The sequence below is a fragment of the Schistocerca cancellata genome, chromosome 5 (assembly GCF_023864275.1).
Source record: "Schistocerca cancellata isolate TAMUIC-IGC-003103 chromosome 5, iqSchCanc2.1, whole genome shotgun sequence".
Taxonomy (NCBI): domain Eukaryota; kingdom Metazoa; phylum Arthropoda; class Insecta; order Orthoptera; family Acrididae; genus Schistocerca; species Schistocerca cancellata.
The window spans coordinates 245,344,971-245,358,448 of NC_064630.1; the positions used below are offsets into that span (position 1 = coordinate 245,344,971).

A 13,478-nucleotide genomic window follows, 5' to 3' on the forward strand; every position below is an offset into this window, starting at 1 on the left:
CAGCCTTCATCAGCAAAAGAGAAACAAACACACACACAAACACATGACTCTGCCAACTATGGCAGCTAAGGCCTGAATGTCTTTTTACAAAGAGAGAGACACACACACACCATTTGCACACACAAGCAAGCACACCTCATGCACACGACACCCAAATTTGGCAGCTGAGGCCTGAAGACAACTATCACATGGGATAGTAGTGTATTGGTGGGAGGACAGAGGTAAGTTGTCTGGTGGAGTGTGCAAGGTCTAGAATGCTAACAGGTGTACTGTCAGGAGGTCGTGAGGCAGGGAGATGGAGAAAAAAGAAGCATAAAGGAAAGGAGTGTGGAAAGACGGGTGGGTGCATTGGCAGAAAGCAGTAAACAAAGAGGCTGGGAGACATGAGAATGGGGAGGAGATGACAGGACACAGCTGTAAAACCACTGGGTGGAGTGTGTGGGTGCAGTATATTACCACATGTTGAGGCCGGGATAATTACAGAAGCAGAGAATGCATTGTAAGGATAAATTCCATCTGAGCATTCAGAAAACCTGGTGGTGGAGGGAAGGATCCAGATGGTGTGGGTAGTGAAGCAGTCATTGAAATCGAGCATATTATGATCAGCTGCAAGTTGACCCACAGGGTGATCTACTTTGCTCTTGGCCACAATTTGGTGGTGGCTGTTCATCCTGCTAGACAGCTGGTTGGTGGTCATACCAACATACAAAGCTGTGTAATTGTTGCAGCAGAGCTGGTAAATGACTTGGCTGCTTTCACAGGTGGCAGGACTGGAATAGGAAGCGCTGGGTGGGTGGATTGGGCAGATCTTGCAGCTGGATCTTCCACATGGATATGATCCTTGTGGCAAAGGTCTGGGATAGGAAGTGGCAAGAGGATGGAAATGTAGAAGAGGTGGGAGAGATCTCAGGCAGGATGTCCCTCACTGAGGTGATGATATGTAATCAAAGACCTGGTGAAGGATGTGGTTCAGTTGTTCCAGTCTTGGGTGGTACCGGGTGACAAAGGGGGCACTCCTTTGTGGCCAGCTCTTGGGGAGAGGGGGGGGGGGGGGGAGGAGGATTGGGTGTGTTAGGGAAAATGGCTTGGGAGATATGTTTGTGGACTAGGTCTGGGGGATAGTGCCTTGGTGAGATCCTCAGCATACTCAGCAAGGGAGTTCTTGTCACTGCAGATATGCTATCCCTGGACGGCCAGGCTGTAAGGGAGGGATTTTTTGGTGTGAAATACTGGTACTGCTGATGGTCGGTGGGTTTAATGTAGACAGAGATGTGGATGGAGGCATCAGAGTGGAGGAGGTCAATGTCTAGGAATGTGGCATGCTGGCTTCAGGGGGATCAGTTGAAGCGGATCGGAGAGGTGTTGAGGTTGTAAAGGAATGAGGTAGGGTGTCTTGGGCCTGAGTCCAGGTCATGAAGATAGCATCTGAGCCTGAACCAGACTAAGTGTTTGGCGTTTTGGGAGGTAAGGAAGGTTTGCTCTAGATGGTCCATAAATAGATTGGCACAGGAGGGTGCTGCATGAGTGCCCATGCCTGTGCCATCGATTTGTTTGTATACCATCCCTTCAAAGGGGAAATAGTTGTTGGTTAGGATAAAGTTAATATGGTGCATGAGGAATGAGGTAGTAGCAGGTTTGGAGTCTGAAGGACATTAAGAAAGGAAGTGTTCAATAGCGGTAAGACTATGGGCATGAGGGATGTTGAAGGTGGCGTCAACAGTGTCGAGTAGGGACCCAGAAGGTAAAGGGGTGGGTATGGGGGAGAATCAGTGAGGGAAGTGATCGGAATCTTTGATGTGTAAGGCTACATTATGGGTAACTGGTTGGAATTGTTGGTCAATGACAGCTGAAATTATTTCAGTGGGGGGCACAATAACCAGCTACTCTCGGGAGGGGGGGGGGGGGTTGCAGGATTGTTGGGTTTGTGGATTTTGGGGAGCACGTAGAAGGTGGGTGTGGACAGTGTCATAGGGGTGAGGAGGGAAATGGATTCAAGGGTGAGATTTTGCAAAGGACCTAAGGCATTAAGCAGGGATTGGAGGTTGTATTGGGCGCCTGGGATGGGATCACTTTGGCAGAGTTTATAGGTAGAGGAAATAGATAATTGGCAGAATCCTATTCATAACAACAGTGGTGGAACCTTTGTCTGCAGGTAGGATGAGTAGGACAGGATTTGTTTTGAGGTTGTGTATCATTATTTTTTCTTCTGCTGAAAGGCTGTTATTCTGAGGAAGGGACCTGAGGAAGTAAGGAATTTCTGGAAGGTGATCATCAGGTAGTTAGGTAATGGGGGGGGGGGGGGGGGGAATCACGGTTGGATGATGGTATGAACTCAGAGAGGCGGGGCTCAATGTTGCAACTATGTTTTGGTTGGAGGGATTGTCTCTGACAAGTCCATCATGGTTAAATTTGGGTGTATGGCTCAAGGTGAGGCCTTTGGATAGCACTGAAACTTCCACGGGGCTGAGGGTTTTGGTGGAAAGGTTAACAACAGTGTTATGGGGAAAGTTTCAGCTTCTTGAGCCAAGATATTCAACCACTTGACAGAGAGATAACAAAATACAAATAAAAACTTCTGTAAATTCTTTTTTTCTGTTATATTAACACCTGGATTATCTGCTCATCTACTCTGGACAATAGTCTTGTTTGCTCTACTGCTTTCCTACTTCTTGCAATGTGAAGATATGTCCGATTCTGAGAGCTAGGGCTTGGAAATCTCAGTATTAATCTGAAATGAATTTTTGAAATAATAGACAACCTAAATCATTATAGCTGGAGTGATCAAACTCTAGTTTATTACAACCTGAGTACACACAAAATGTAACCATAACCATGACACTTAACTTCTAAGTTAAAACAAAAAGAGTTGAGGTATAATGTATTACCAGTGAAACAAAAAGATTTGCTCGGCAAATTTCGCACTCATAATCCCCATCTTCTTCTCTTGCAGGTCGATACTTCTTCTTTTCAGGTAAAGGCAGCCTCTCTGATGTCTTAAGACCAAGATTAAAAAGCTGCTTTCGCTGATCCAGTTCTCTCTCCCTGACTTTCAGTATCATTGGCAGCACCTGAACAACAGAATTTTCATTAAGCCACAGAAATCATCAACTCTAAACGAATGGAATACAGAATTTTGACCCTGTGATGGAGAAACAGTTGTGGGGAAGATACATAAATAACTGTGGAGTACAGCGACGGAGACCAGCATGGTGCACTCATATGCAATCAGTTTATGAGCCATCAGAGGAAGCCTTCCTGACTACCCCAGATCCTGAATCTGGACTGGTTCAGGTCCAATGATGATATTTTCATAATATGAACTCATGGTCAGGACACTACACTCATTCCTCAACAGTCTCAACATTTTCTCTCCTGTACATTTCATCTGGCCGTCATGAGCCCAATAGGCCACTGTTCCTAGGTTCATAGAAACCTCTGTTCATATGAAGCCCACCAACCATCAGCAGTACCTCTACAATAACTGTCACCCCTTCCACATTAAAAATGTTCCTTCCATACAGTTTGGTAACTCCTTGGCAGTCCACCAGCAGAGATGAGCGACATGTTGCCCAGTATGCTGAAAATCTTACTAGGGCTTTCACAGACAGGCATTACCTCCCAAATTGAGTCCACAAAGACTTTTCTCATGAGACATCCACAAATGCCACTTATTCTCAAACCATCCTCATGCAGCAGGTGTAGAGGAGCATTCCCTTCTTACTCAGTGACACCCTTAACTGGAATAACTGCAATATGTATTCCACTGGAATTTCCACCCCTCTCAAAGCAGTATTCATCTGCTCACCCAATCTACAAAATATCCTGTTTCATTCTTACTCCTTGCATATCCCCAATCCCTTGTCACATGGGTTAACATTTGAGGAAGACCCTGGTGAAAGACCTGAGCTATGGACTCACGCAACATACAGCACCGTCGCAGGCAGTGTCATCTGTGAAAGTAGTCCAACCACATATCAACTCTGCAGAAAATTTTGAACAGCCTTTTATGTGGGCATGACCATATCCAAATGAACTGAAAACTATCTCCACCCAAATGAAAAGAAACTGAAAAACTGTAGTCACAGTAAAGATGACCACCCAGTGACAGACATGCTGATGAGCATGACATGCTCAACTTCAATGGCTATTTCACCAAGACAATAGGACAGCATGTGACAATCATTTGTTAGCAAAAGAAGTCATTTGAGAAGTTTATTTGTTATAGATGGCAGCGATATCACTTAACAAGATAAAGAAATGAAAAACTTGGAATAAAGGGATACATGAGGGAATGCTGATGGTGACAGAAGAATGAATGGAGCAGCAACAGATTAAATAATGGCTCTTCTTCTTCTGTTATTTCAAGCTTTTGCCCTTTTTTCATGATGGCTGTCTGGCTAACACTCATTTACACTTCAGTGTTTACTCTGTCATTCTTTTATTTCTTGACTTGTTGGGTGGTCTTTCTGGCACCTCTTAACTTGACAGAATTTTTAAAACTCATTTGCTGCTGGGATGTCATTCTGATCTACCTTTTGCCTTGTTCAAATGTATTCACTTTTAGTCTGGAGCCCTGTTGATATCCTACCCAGCTTACAAATCAAACCATTCTCAAAACTTTTCCCTCTGTTTAACCATTTCAAAGTCTTGGACTCCATAGCTCTCCTACAGTAACAATTACAAACAAAAATATATAAGACTGTACTTCTGGGTGATATGCCAAATTGTTGTTTCCATTTGTTGCTACCCAGCTATCATTTTCAGGAGCTGTGACTTTTGCCTGCCTGGACTCCACCGGACTGAAAATTACTCTTGGTCTCATGCAGCTATTTATAGCAGGGACTGTGTCCCGAAACCCATTACACTCCATGATACTCTTTTGTTTCTCATATTTTGCCTTGATATTCAGTGAAATGAAAATTCTTTCAACATTTTCCAACTCTGGTGGGTGTTATGGCCAGTGAGATTTTAAAAATTGAGTTCCAGGCCCCATGCATTGTTTGAATTGAACCCTCCACTCCTCTTTTATTAGGTTTTCTGGCATCTTTATTTTGACAGAAAAATGGCTCTGAGCACTATGGGACTTAACAGCTATGGTCATCAGTCCCCTAGAACTTAGAACTACTTAAACCTAACTAACCTAAGGACAGCACACAACACCCAGCCATCACGAGGCAGAGAAAATCCCCGACCCCGCCGGGAATCGAACCCGGGAACCCGGGCGTGGGAAGCGAGAACGCTACCGCACGACCACGAGATGCGGGCTATTTTGACAGACTCCTCAATTTTGCTGTTCCACAAGTTTGCCGTTTGTACCATGATATTGGTCTTTCCATATTTCATTTCATCATTATATTTGAGGCATGGCTCAGCGGCAGTCGATATGCTTTGTTGTTTAATCAGGTGTGTTACTGATGTTCCTTGCATTTCACAGAACAACAGTGTGAGCTCTGACAAATGAGTATCAAAACTGAGAGTGAGCATCAGGAATTGAACTCAGCTATAAATTGTGGTGTGAGACGAACAACATTTCACAGTCTGGTTGGGGTCCGGCAGTGAGTACACATAACAGCAAAACACACACCACCTGAAAAAGATGGCTGGGTCAGTTGTCAAAATATTGTGCAGGAAATGGAAATAACTGGGCAGATCACCCAGAAGCACAATATTAATCAGCCATGCCAAGAAAACCTGAGACATCAAAAAATATACACAACCAACAATGTAATTAAAAGGAACAATTAATGTTCAAGGTCAGGTTCTCCAGCTACTCGATTACTTCATGACCCGCCTGATGCAGTTCTTCCAAGGTTTTCACGAAAACATGCAAAAGAGTGTCCCGAATGATATGTGATACTGCCTGCATCACCTTCCTGCAATCATACCTGGCAGAGTTTTGCAATGCCCAGATGTGGAAAGAAGAGGCAGTTCTTCCTGCGCCACAAAAGATGTGGCCATATTTGCACTGGATGGCACAAAAGCAAGAATTTGGCACCAGTGTTTTGGACTCACAAGATGCTGTACTGGAGTGAATATAACTACTCTGATTTCTAGGCAGCCTCGGAATTAAAATTGTAGGCTAAAAGTCTCATGGTGGTTCTATAGTCCAGTTGATGAGATTTCAGTTGAACTGCAGAACCTCAACTGCTTAGCACCGTGATGCACCAGAAAAAACTTGTTTGTCAGGTTTTGTGTATGTATCAGTCTATTGTAATCTGGTGAGTATATTTATTTTTGCTGACTGACAATTAACTTAAAGCAGAAATAGATGATCTTGTAAATCTAAAAGAATTTTTAAAATTAAAGTGTCAGCACTTTCTGCTCTAACACCTTCGACATTCTTGAAATGTTTAAGACCTTTTGACTTGCATGAAACTACAATTACATGGTGCTGAGAACAAATTATTAAGTATGTGATATATAATTAAATGCTCACCTGTTTTAAAACCTCCAAGTTGGACCGTGTGTCAGTTGCAATACTGAAGAGCAATCTCTCCAAAGAAAACATGGAAGGCTCACAGCTTTCTTGAATATCCTGTATGAGAGACAGATTAATAACAACTTTTCCTTAACATTTACTCAGTTAGTGACAAAATATTATTAGCTACAGCATTGGAACATGTATATTACTGAGGTGTTGCTGAGCGAATTATTTAGAAAACTCTCCGATTACTCGGCCTTGGATAGATATTTATTTATCACAATCACACAGTAAACAGCAAAAGGAATGACCTCTGTCTGTGGTGTAAAAATAAATTTTACATGTTTTTCAAAGCATAAATGCAGTAAACACATAATCTTTTAAAAAATCCTTATATAGTACAGCACACTATACACTGACGAGCCAAAACATTATAACCACCTGCTTAATAGCTTGTTTGTCCATTTCTGGAACGAAATACATCACTGATTATGTGTGTCTCAGATACGACAGTTTGTTGGTAGGTTTGTGGCATTAGATGTCTACACACAGTTCATGTAACTGGCGTAAATAACAGATTGCTGATTTGTGTATGCAGTGATGGCACCCATCAGAGACCAGATGAGTTCCATTGGATTTACAGCAAGTGAATTTGGTCATCGAGAAATCAATGTGACTTCACTATAATGCTCTTCAAACCGCTGTAGCTCAGTTCTGGCCCTGTCAGCATGTCTTTGATTACCACCACAGTTCCCATGCAAGTGGAGGAAAATGTCTCCCATAGCATATTACTGCTCCCACCAGCTTGTATCACTGGCGTGCTGGACGTTTCATGCTGCCGTTCACCTTCATGATGGGTTTTGTGAAGACAGCCGGTGACCTAATATACCAAAAATGTGTTTCACCCAAAGAGCCAACACATTTCCAGTGATCAACAGTCAAATCCTGATGGTCCCATGACAATCGTAATTGAAAGCGTCATTGGGTCAACAAGTGAACACGTATGGGTGGTCTGCTGCAGAGCTCCATGTTCAACAATGTACAATGAACAGTGTGCTCTGAAACACTTGTGCATGCACCAGCATTGTGCTCTTTTAGCAGAGATTCCACAGATCACCATCTATCCTACTTTACAGAGTAGACAAGCTCCGAATGCGTTCTGTGAGAGTTGTGGACATCCAACCATTTAGAGCCTAGTTGTGGTTTCACTGTCCTTCTACCTTTTTCTTTAGGTGCTCATGACACTGGCATTTGAACATTTAATCAGCTTCACCACTTTTGAGATATTCATTCACCTTCTCTGCTTATTAATCTGCCCTTTGTCAAAATAACTTATCTCAATGGATTTCCCCATTTGCTGCCTATATCTTCGCTACGGTGATCTCCCATCCGTGTCTGCTCCACTTACATACTTTTGTTACCACGCCACGTGCCCACAACGCCACCAGACTGCATCCAACATCACAGTTGGCAGTGGTCATATTGTTTAGGCTTGTTAGTGTACATCAACTCAACAGCACTTAATATACTGCACCTGTGATTTAATGATCATGATCTAGAATGTAAGTCTCATTGGAAATTGCTGTCTCCTAAGGTCAAAAGAGAGAGCCTTTGGAATGAGTAGTATCTCTGGAATAAAGGTTATTCAACTCTCTTCCTTTCCTTTTTCAGATTGTCAGTTCAGTTCAAATGCACTGCAATCACCTACGCATACTCCCATGTGCCAATACATAGTTTTGACAGGTCAAGTTTCTGTATTAAAAGAACTGGAAATCTCACTTAAAGTTAAGAGTGGTATGGTGAACTGGGCTGGATCAAGTGAGTCTTTCCTCTTGGAAATTGATGACCCCATCAGAATTTCCAAAGGTATAGTAGGCCATATATATACTGATGGAAAAAAATCACAACACCATAAAATATTTAATGTAGAGTAATGAAATTTCAGGAATACCTTTATCTAGGTAACGTATTTAAGTGATTAACATTTACAAGATCACAGGTTAATGTAAGTGTGAGATAAACCAGTTCAAATGTGAAATGCTGGCACATATGTTGAATGCAAGCATACAAATGTACATGCATTGTATTGTACACGTGCCAGTTGTCAGTTTGTCAGATGTAGTTCCATGCCTGTTGCACTTGGTCGGTCAATACAGGGACAGTTGATATTGTTTGTGGATGAAGCTGGAATTGGCATCCAAAGATGTCCCATATGTGCTCGACTGGAGACAGATGGGGTGATTGAGTAGACCAAGGTGGTATGTTGACATTATGTATAGCATGTTAGGTTACAACAGTGGTGTGTGAGTGAACTTTAACCTGTTGGAAAACACCTACTCGAATGATGTTCATGAATTGCAGCATAACAGGTCAGATCACCAGCATGATGTACGAACTTGGAGTCAGGGTGCATGAGATAACCATAAGTGCTCCTGTTGTCATACGAAATTGCACCCTATACCATAACTCCAGGTGTAGGTCCAGTGTGTCTAGCATACAGACAGGTTGATTGCTGGCCCTCAACTGGCCTCCTCCTAACCAACATATGGCCACCACTGGCACCAAGGTTGAATCAGCTTTCATCAGAAAATACAAAAGTCCTCCATCCAGCCCTTCAATGAGATCTTGCTTGACGCCATTAAAGTCGCAAACAGCAGTGGTTTGGGGCCAGTGGAGTGTATGCTACAGTGCATCTGGCTTGGAGCTGTCCTTGAAATAACGGATTTGTAACAGCTCGTTCTGTCACTGTAGTGCTATCTGCTGCTCAAATTGCTGCTGCAGATGTAGTACGATGCTCCAGAGCCATATACCAAACAAGGTGGTCTTCCCTCTCAGTAGTGCCACATGGCTGTCTGGAGCCCAATTTTCTTGCAACCATACATTCTCGTGACCCCCACTGTATGTCATCATGTACGACGACTACATTCCTGCCGAGTCTTTCTGCAGTATCACAAAAGGAACCTCCAGCTCCTTGTAGGCCTATTAAACAACCTCATTCAACTCACTGGTGGTTGATAATGGCTTCTTCGTTGTCTTAAAGGCATTCTTGACTAATATCAACGTAAAATGTTCATTCTCATTCTGTTACAGCATGTATTAAAAGAAAACCTGATTTGCATCCTCGTAATGGTGCTACTAGCGCCACTCTTATAGGAGACTGGTGCGATATTTGAATAGACATCAACCTTCAGGTGTAGAAACATGCCTACCAACCTTTTTTCCCATCAGTGTGTATGAAGTTTGGTTTGAATTACACATGTGTTCCAGATGTATGCTTACATGTCAGCCCTTCCTTCTCCTACCACCACTCTCATCCCTGGAAGTGCTATAGGTGTCCTAGATTCCTGAAATTCATCCCCTCCCCCTAGATAGTATATCATGCGTTCAATGTTTGTCACTTGTTTTCAATTATTTTTACATGTCACCTCTCCACCTATTTATAAAACTTACTTTTACATTCTGTTCTCTCTCAAAAGTACTACCTAAAAAGGAAAACGTACTTACCTTAAAAACCTGCTCAGCAGTGTCAAGCCAATGTGGCTGAGCAAAATAGACACTCTCAGAAACCAGGTATCCTGTGCAAATGCTTGAAGTGAAGGCTCGTGGGAAGACAATGATGAACTGGCCTGGCTCTTGGACAGTATGGCAGAGAGACACACCATGTTGCACGAGCATTGGGGGCGGCACCATGGCAGTGTCAGAAGGCAACCAGATGGTGCGATTGCGGCAATAACGTGGCACCAGTTTCCCGAGAGCGTTTCTGAATGCTGTACTGTAGGTGTCGGGTATGCCATACCTGCAAGAGAAGTTGAGCTTCAGTGTAAATTGTCTGAACAACAGAAATGGAAAAAATTATAGACATATGTCCTTCAAAGTTACCTAATTGTAGTACAATATACAACCTGTAAACTGTTACCTGCAATGCAACACTTCTAGTTGTGGTGCACCGGCAATAAACTCTTGTGTACTTAACTACTGATCTACATCTTCATCTGTATGGAATGTGGCAGAGGGTAGATAGTCTACCAATATTAATTCAGGGTGTATATGCGAACAAGGAAAAAAAATTCCTTGACTTTTCCCAGATTTCCCGGTTAAAAATACACTTTCTCCCGGGTGAAACACACTTTTTCCGTGTTAAGTGACAGGATATTTTCCTGCGGAACTGCGAAACTTATCAACCCTTTGAATGGTTATGGTTTTATACAAGAGTGTAGAAGTTCCTGGTACTTTAGAAAATGAAACTCAGGGAAAAAGACACGTTTTGGAAATATCTTTGATGTGCACCAACCTGTACACTGCGTATTTTCATATTATGAAAGCATACATTGGAATTCCAACAAACACCGCATATTGCTTTCTGAATAATTGAAATTGTGATCGCAATGCGCTTTTGTAAGCCAGTCATAGCTCATGTCAAGTGATCTTGCCAGTCAATGACAGTGGATATTCAGAGCATAGGACACGTGATGTAGTCAGCCAACAGCAGCATCACTGTTACGTAACACGAACACACAAACAGGGAAAGTTATAGTTTAAATTAATTTACATAATGTTGCTACACATATAATATTAGTCTCTATGGTTAATAAGCTGCAAGAGAAGCTAAGCTTTCACATATAAGGTTGATTTTTTTTTTTGCCCATGTTACACTTTAAGATATATCACACAAATGTGGCAGTAAAATTTTTAATAATGACATAAATGTCTGATCTTCAGGGTTTGACATTCTTCTAAGTGACTCATCATCAAAGAGTTGATTTTTAAATGAGAATCAAATGCTCTGTGATTTAAGAAATTCATGGTACATTCTCGCACATAGTTCAACTTACGTAAAAGGATACTTACTTTGAAAGTAACACTTTTCAAACCACCATTCGCAATATTTTCCCGCAACCTATTAGAAATAGGTTCATTTCAGCAGTTGCCAGAGAGCACAGGTAACAGGCAACATCATGCTTGCGCAGCTACCGTGACTTAGAAAGCCCGCATGTACGTACATGTAAAACATTAAAGATCATACATTATGTCATAAAAGAAACAAGACGTCAGAGAATACTCCAAAAGCACTGTAATTTCATGAACCATACTAAAATGTTTTAAAGTACATACTCAAAGTGCACCTTCGTATGTCCAGATTCCCAATGAAGTAGACTTCGACCTGATATTAATCTTTTCAGTGTGGTTTTCAGGGTGTAAATTTTCTTGGAGCACCAGTACTGTATTATATCATGTTTGGTTCTTTATTATCACATAATGCCGTATGTGCTAGAAGATGAAAATGTGCACTTGAAATGCAGTGGACAGTTGAAACTAGCCAGTGGAATTAAACATTTCTTTCAAATACATTGACTGCCTCTGGGGAAAAGGTTAATAAAAGTCAAATTTCTTTAGCAAACACACAAAAATAACTTCATTGTTCTGCAAGGCGATTAATGCTTGACTGTCAGAAAGGTGGAAATAAAATAAAATCTGAAACTAATAACATATTTTAGCCTTCCGTAATTATGTGAATGTATTTTAATTAAATTGATAGCTCCCGGCCACAGATATCAGTTTTGTTTTCATTTGATGTGAGAGTAAATGAAGGGGAAACAAGCAAAATCACAAAATGTAAACACAGGTCACATGGAGACTATCCACTATAACTCAGACTGCTCTGCATATCAGCCCGGGATCTACCGATATTTGCGAACTGGGTCAGTACTACAAGAAAATCAAATTTTCAAAAATATGTTCACATCGTAGCGCACATCTTTCTGAAAAGTCTGAAACATAAAACGTACGTGTTCGAGGAAATGTAAGAATGTTATTAGGTCTTAAGTGTGCCGAAGTGCAGTGCCACGCCTCTTCATACAGCATTGTTCTATCACACATTGCTGTATTTTGCTCTGCAGAATTGAAACATGTATATTTTGTAAAGGATGCCATCAGACTATATTCACGACAGTGGGAATTGAAATGTCCTGTAGTGCCTCTCCTGCTCCCAGTTGACTGGTTTGACAACTTGCCCCTCTTTAAAAAAACATCTTGCAATTAATAGCAGATGGGATTATTTGTAATTGGGATAACAAGAACTCAGACAAGAGACAAGCAAGAAAGTAAAGAAAGTACGCATTTCTTCAATCCTTAGCTCCTAGCATTTTTTCCTCTCTAATCTTGCTACAGCTTTACATGTGCTTTCCTTTCTGCGAAAGAATCTATTACCTCATCAAAGTTCACCAAACGTTTTGCTTCATGAAAAATCGAAATGTCGTTATCTAATACTGAAAAAGCTATTAATACAAATAATACCCAAGACCGGTGTGGTTCCTCGATCTGATTACATCTATTTCGTCACTGTCTGCTAGATAAAACAAAATAGGCCTTTCTAATACTGCAGCAATTTTTTAACATACACCAAATAAACAAGACTGTTTTGGCGCAAATGGAAATTTTTATAACACGACAGAATATAGTTCATGAAGTACCAATATCAAATGCCTATTAGGCCTACTACAAGAAAAAAGCTGAATGTTAGGAAATAGTTTCACATTTCATTCATACACACCAGTTTCTCAAGCATGAGATCAAGAAGTAGTATTTTTATATAAATTTGGAATCATCTTATTATTCCATAATTTGTGTGATACCTTCGTTTCTTCTCCTTCCTCGTTCTAACAAACAATCTTGTCATCACCAATTCTGTAGCTTTCCTGCCATTGTCAAAATTTGTTTGCCGATTAACTTCACTAACCCCGCCAGAATCAGCGGTTTAATTAACCCGCGATTATTCTCCGTTTATGCGTTGTTAAATGTTCGTACAACATGTTTTCCGCATTACTTCCAGAATAGAACTTAAGCAGTTGTTAGCTGTGGACTGTACAACTGGTCCTCACTGGAATGAGATTTTCACTCTGCAGCGGAGTGTGCGCTGATATGAAACTTCCTGGCAGATTAAAACTGTGTCCCAGACCAAGACTCGAACTCAGGACCTTTGCCTTTCATGGGCAAATGCTCTACCATCTGAGCTACCCAAGCACGACTCACAACCCATCCTCACAGGTCCTGCACCCAG

The 13,478-nt window shown here is 41.6% G+C and overlaps 1 protein-coding gene across 1 annotated transcript in view; it reads right to left on the reverse strand.

Annotated features, from left to right (window-relative positions):
* The window catches only part of LOC126188462 (uncharacterized), a 189,779-nt gene that overhangs the window by 24,787 nt on the left and 151,514 nt on the right, over nt 1-13,478 (reverse strand). Inside the window, exons 18-20 of the mRNA XM_049930066.1 lie at nt 9,926-10,217; nt 6,437-6,535; nt 2,886-3,068 (exon numbers count right to left, since the gene is read on the reverse strand). Coding sequence (XP_049786023.1) covers nt 2,886-3,068; nt 6,437-6,535; nt 9,926-10,217 — 574 coding nt within the window. The remainder of the gene's footprint in view (nt 1-2,885; nt 3,069-6,436; nt 6,536-9,925; nt 10,218-13,478) is intronic.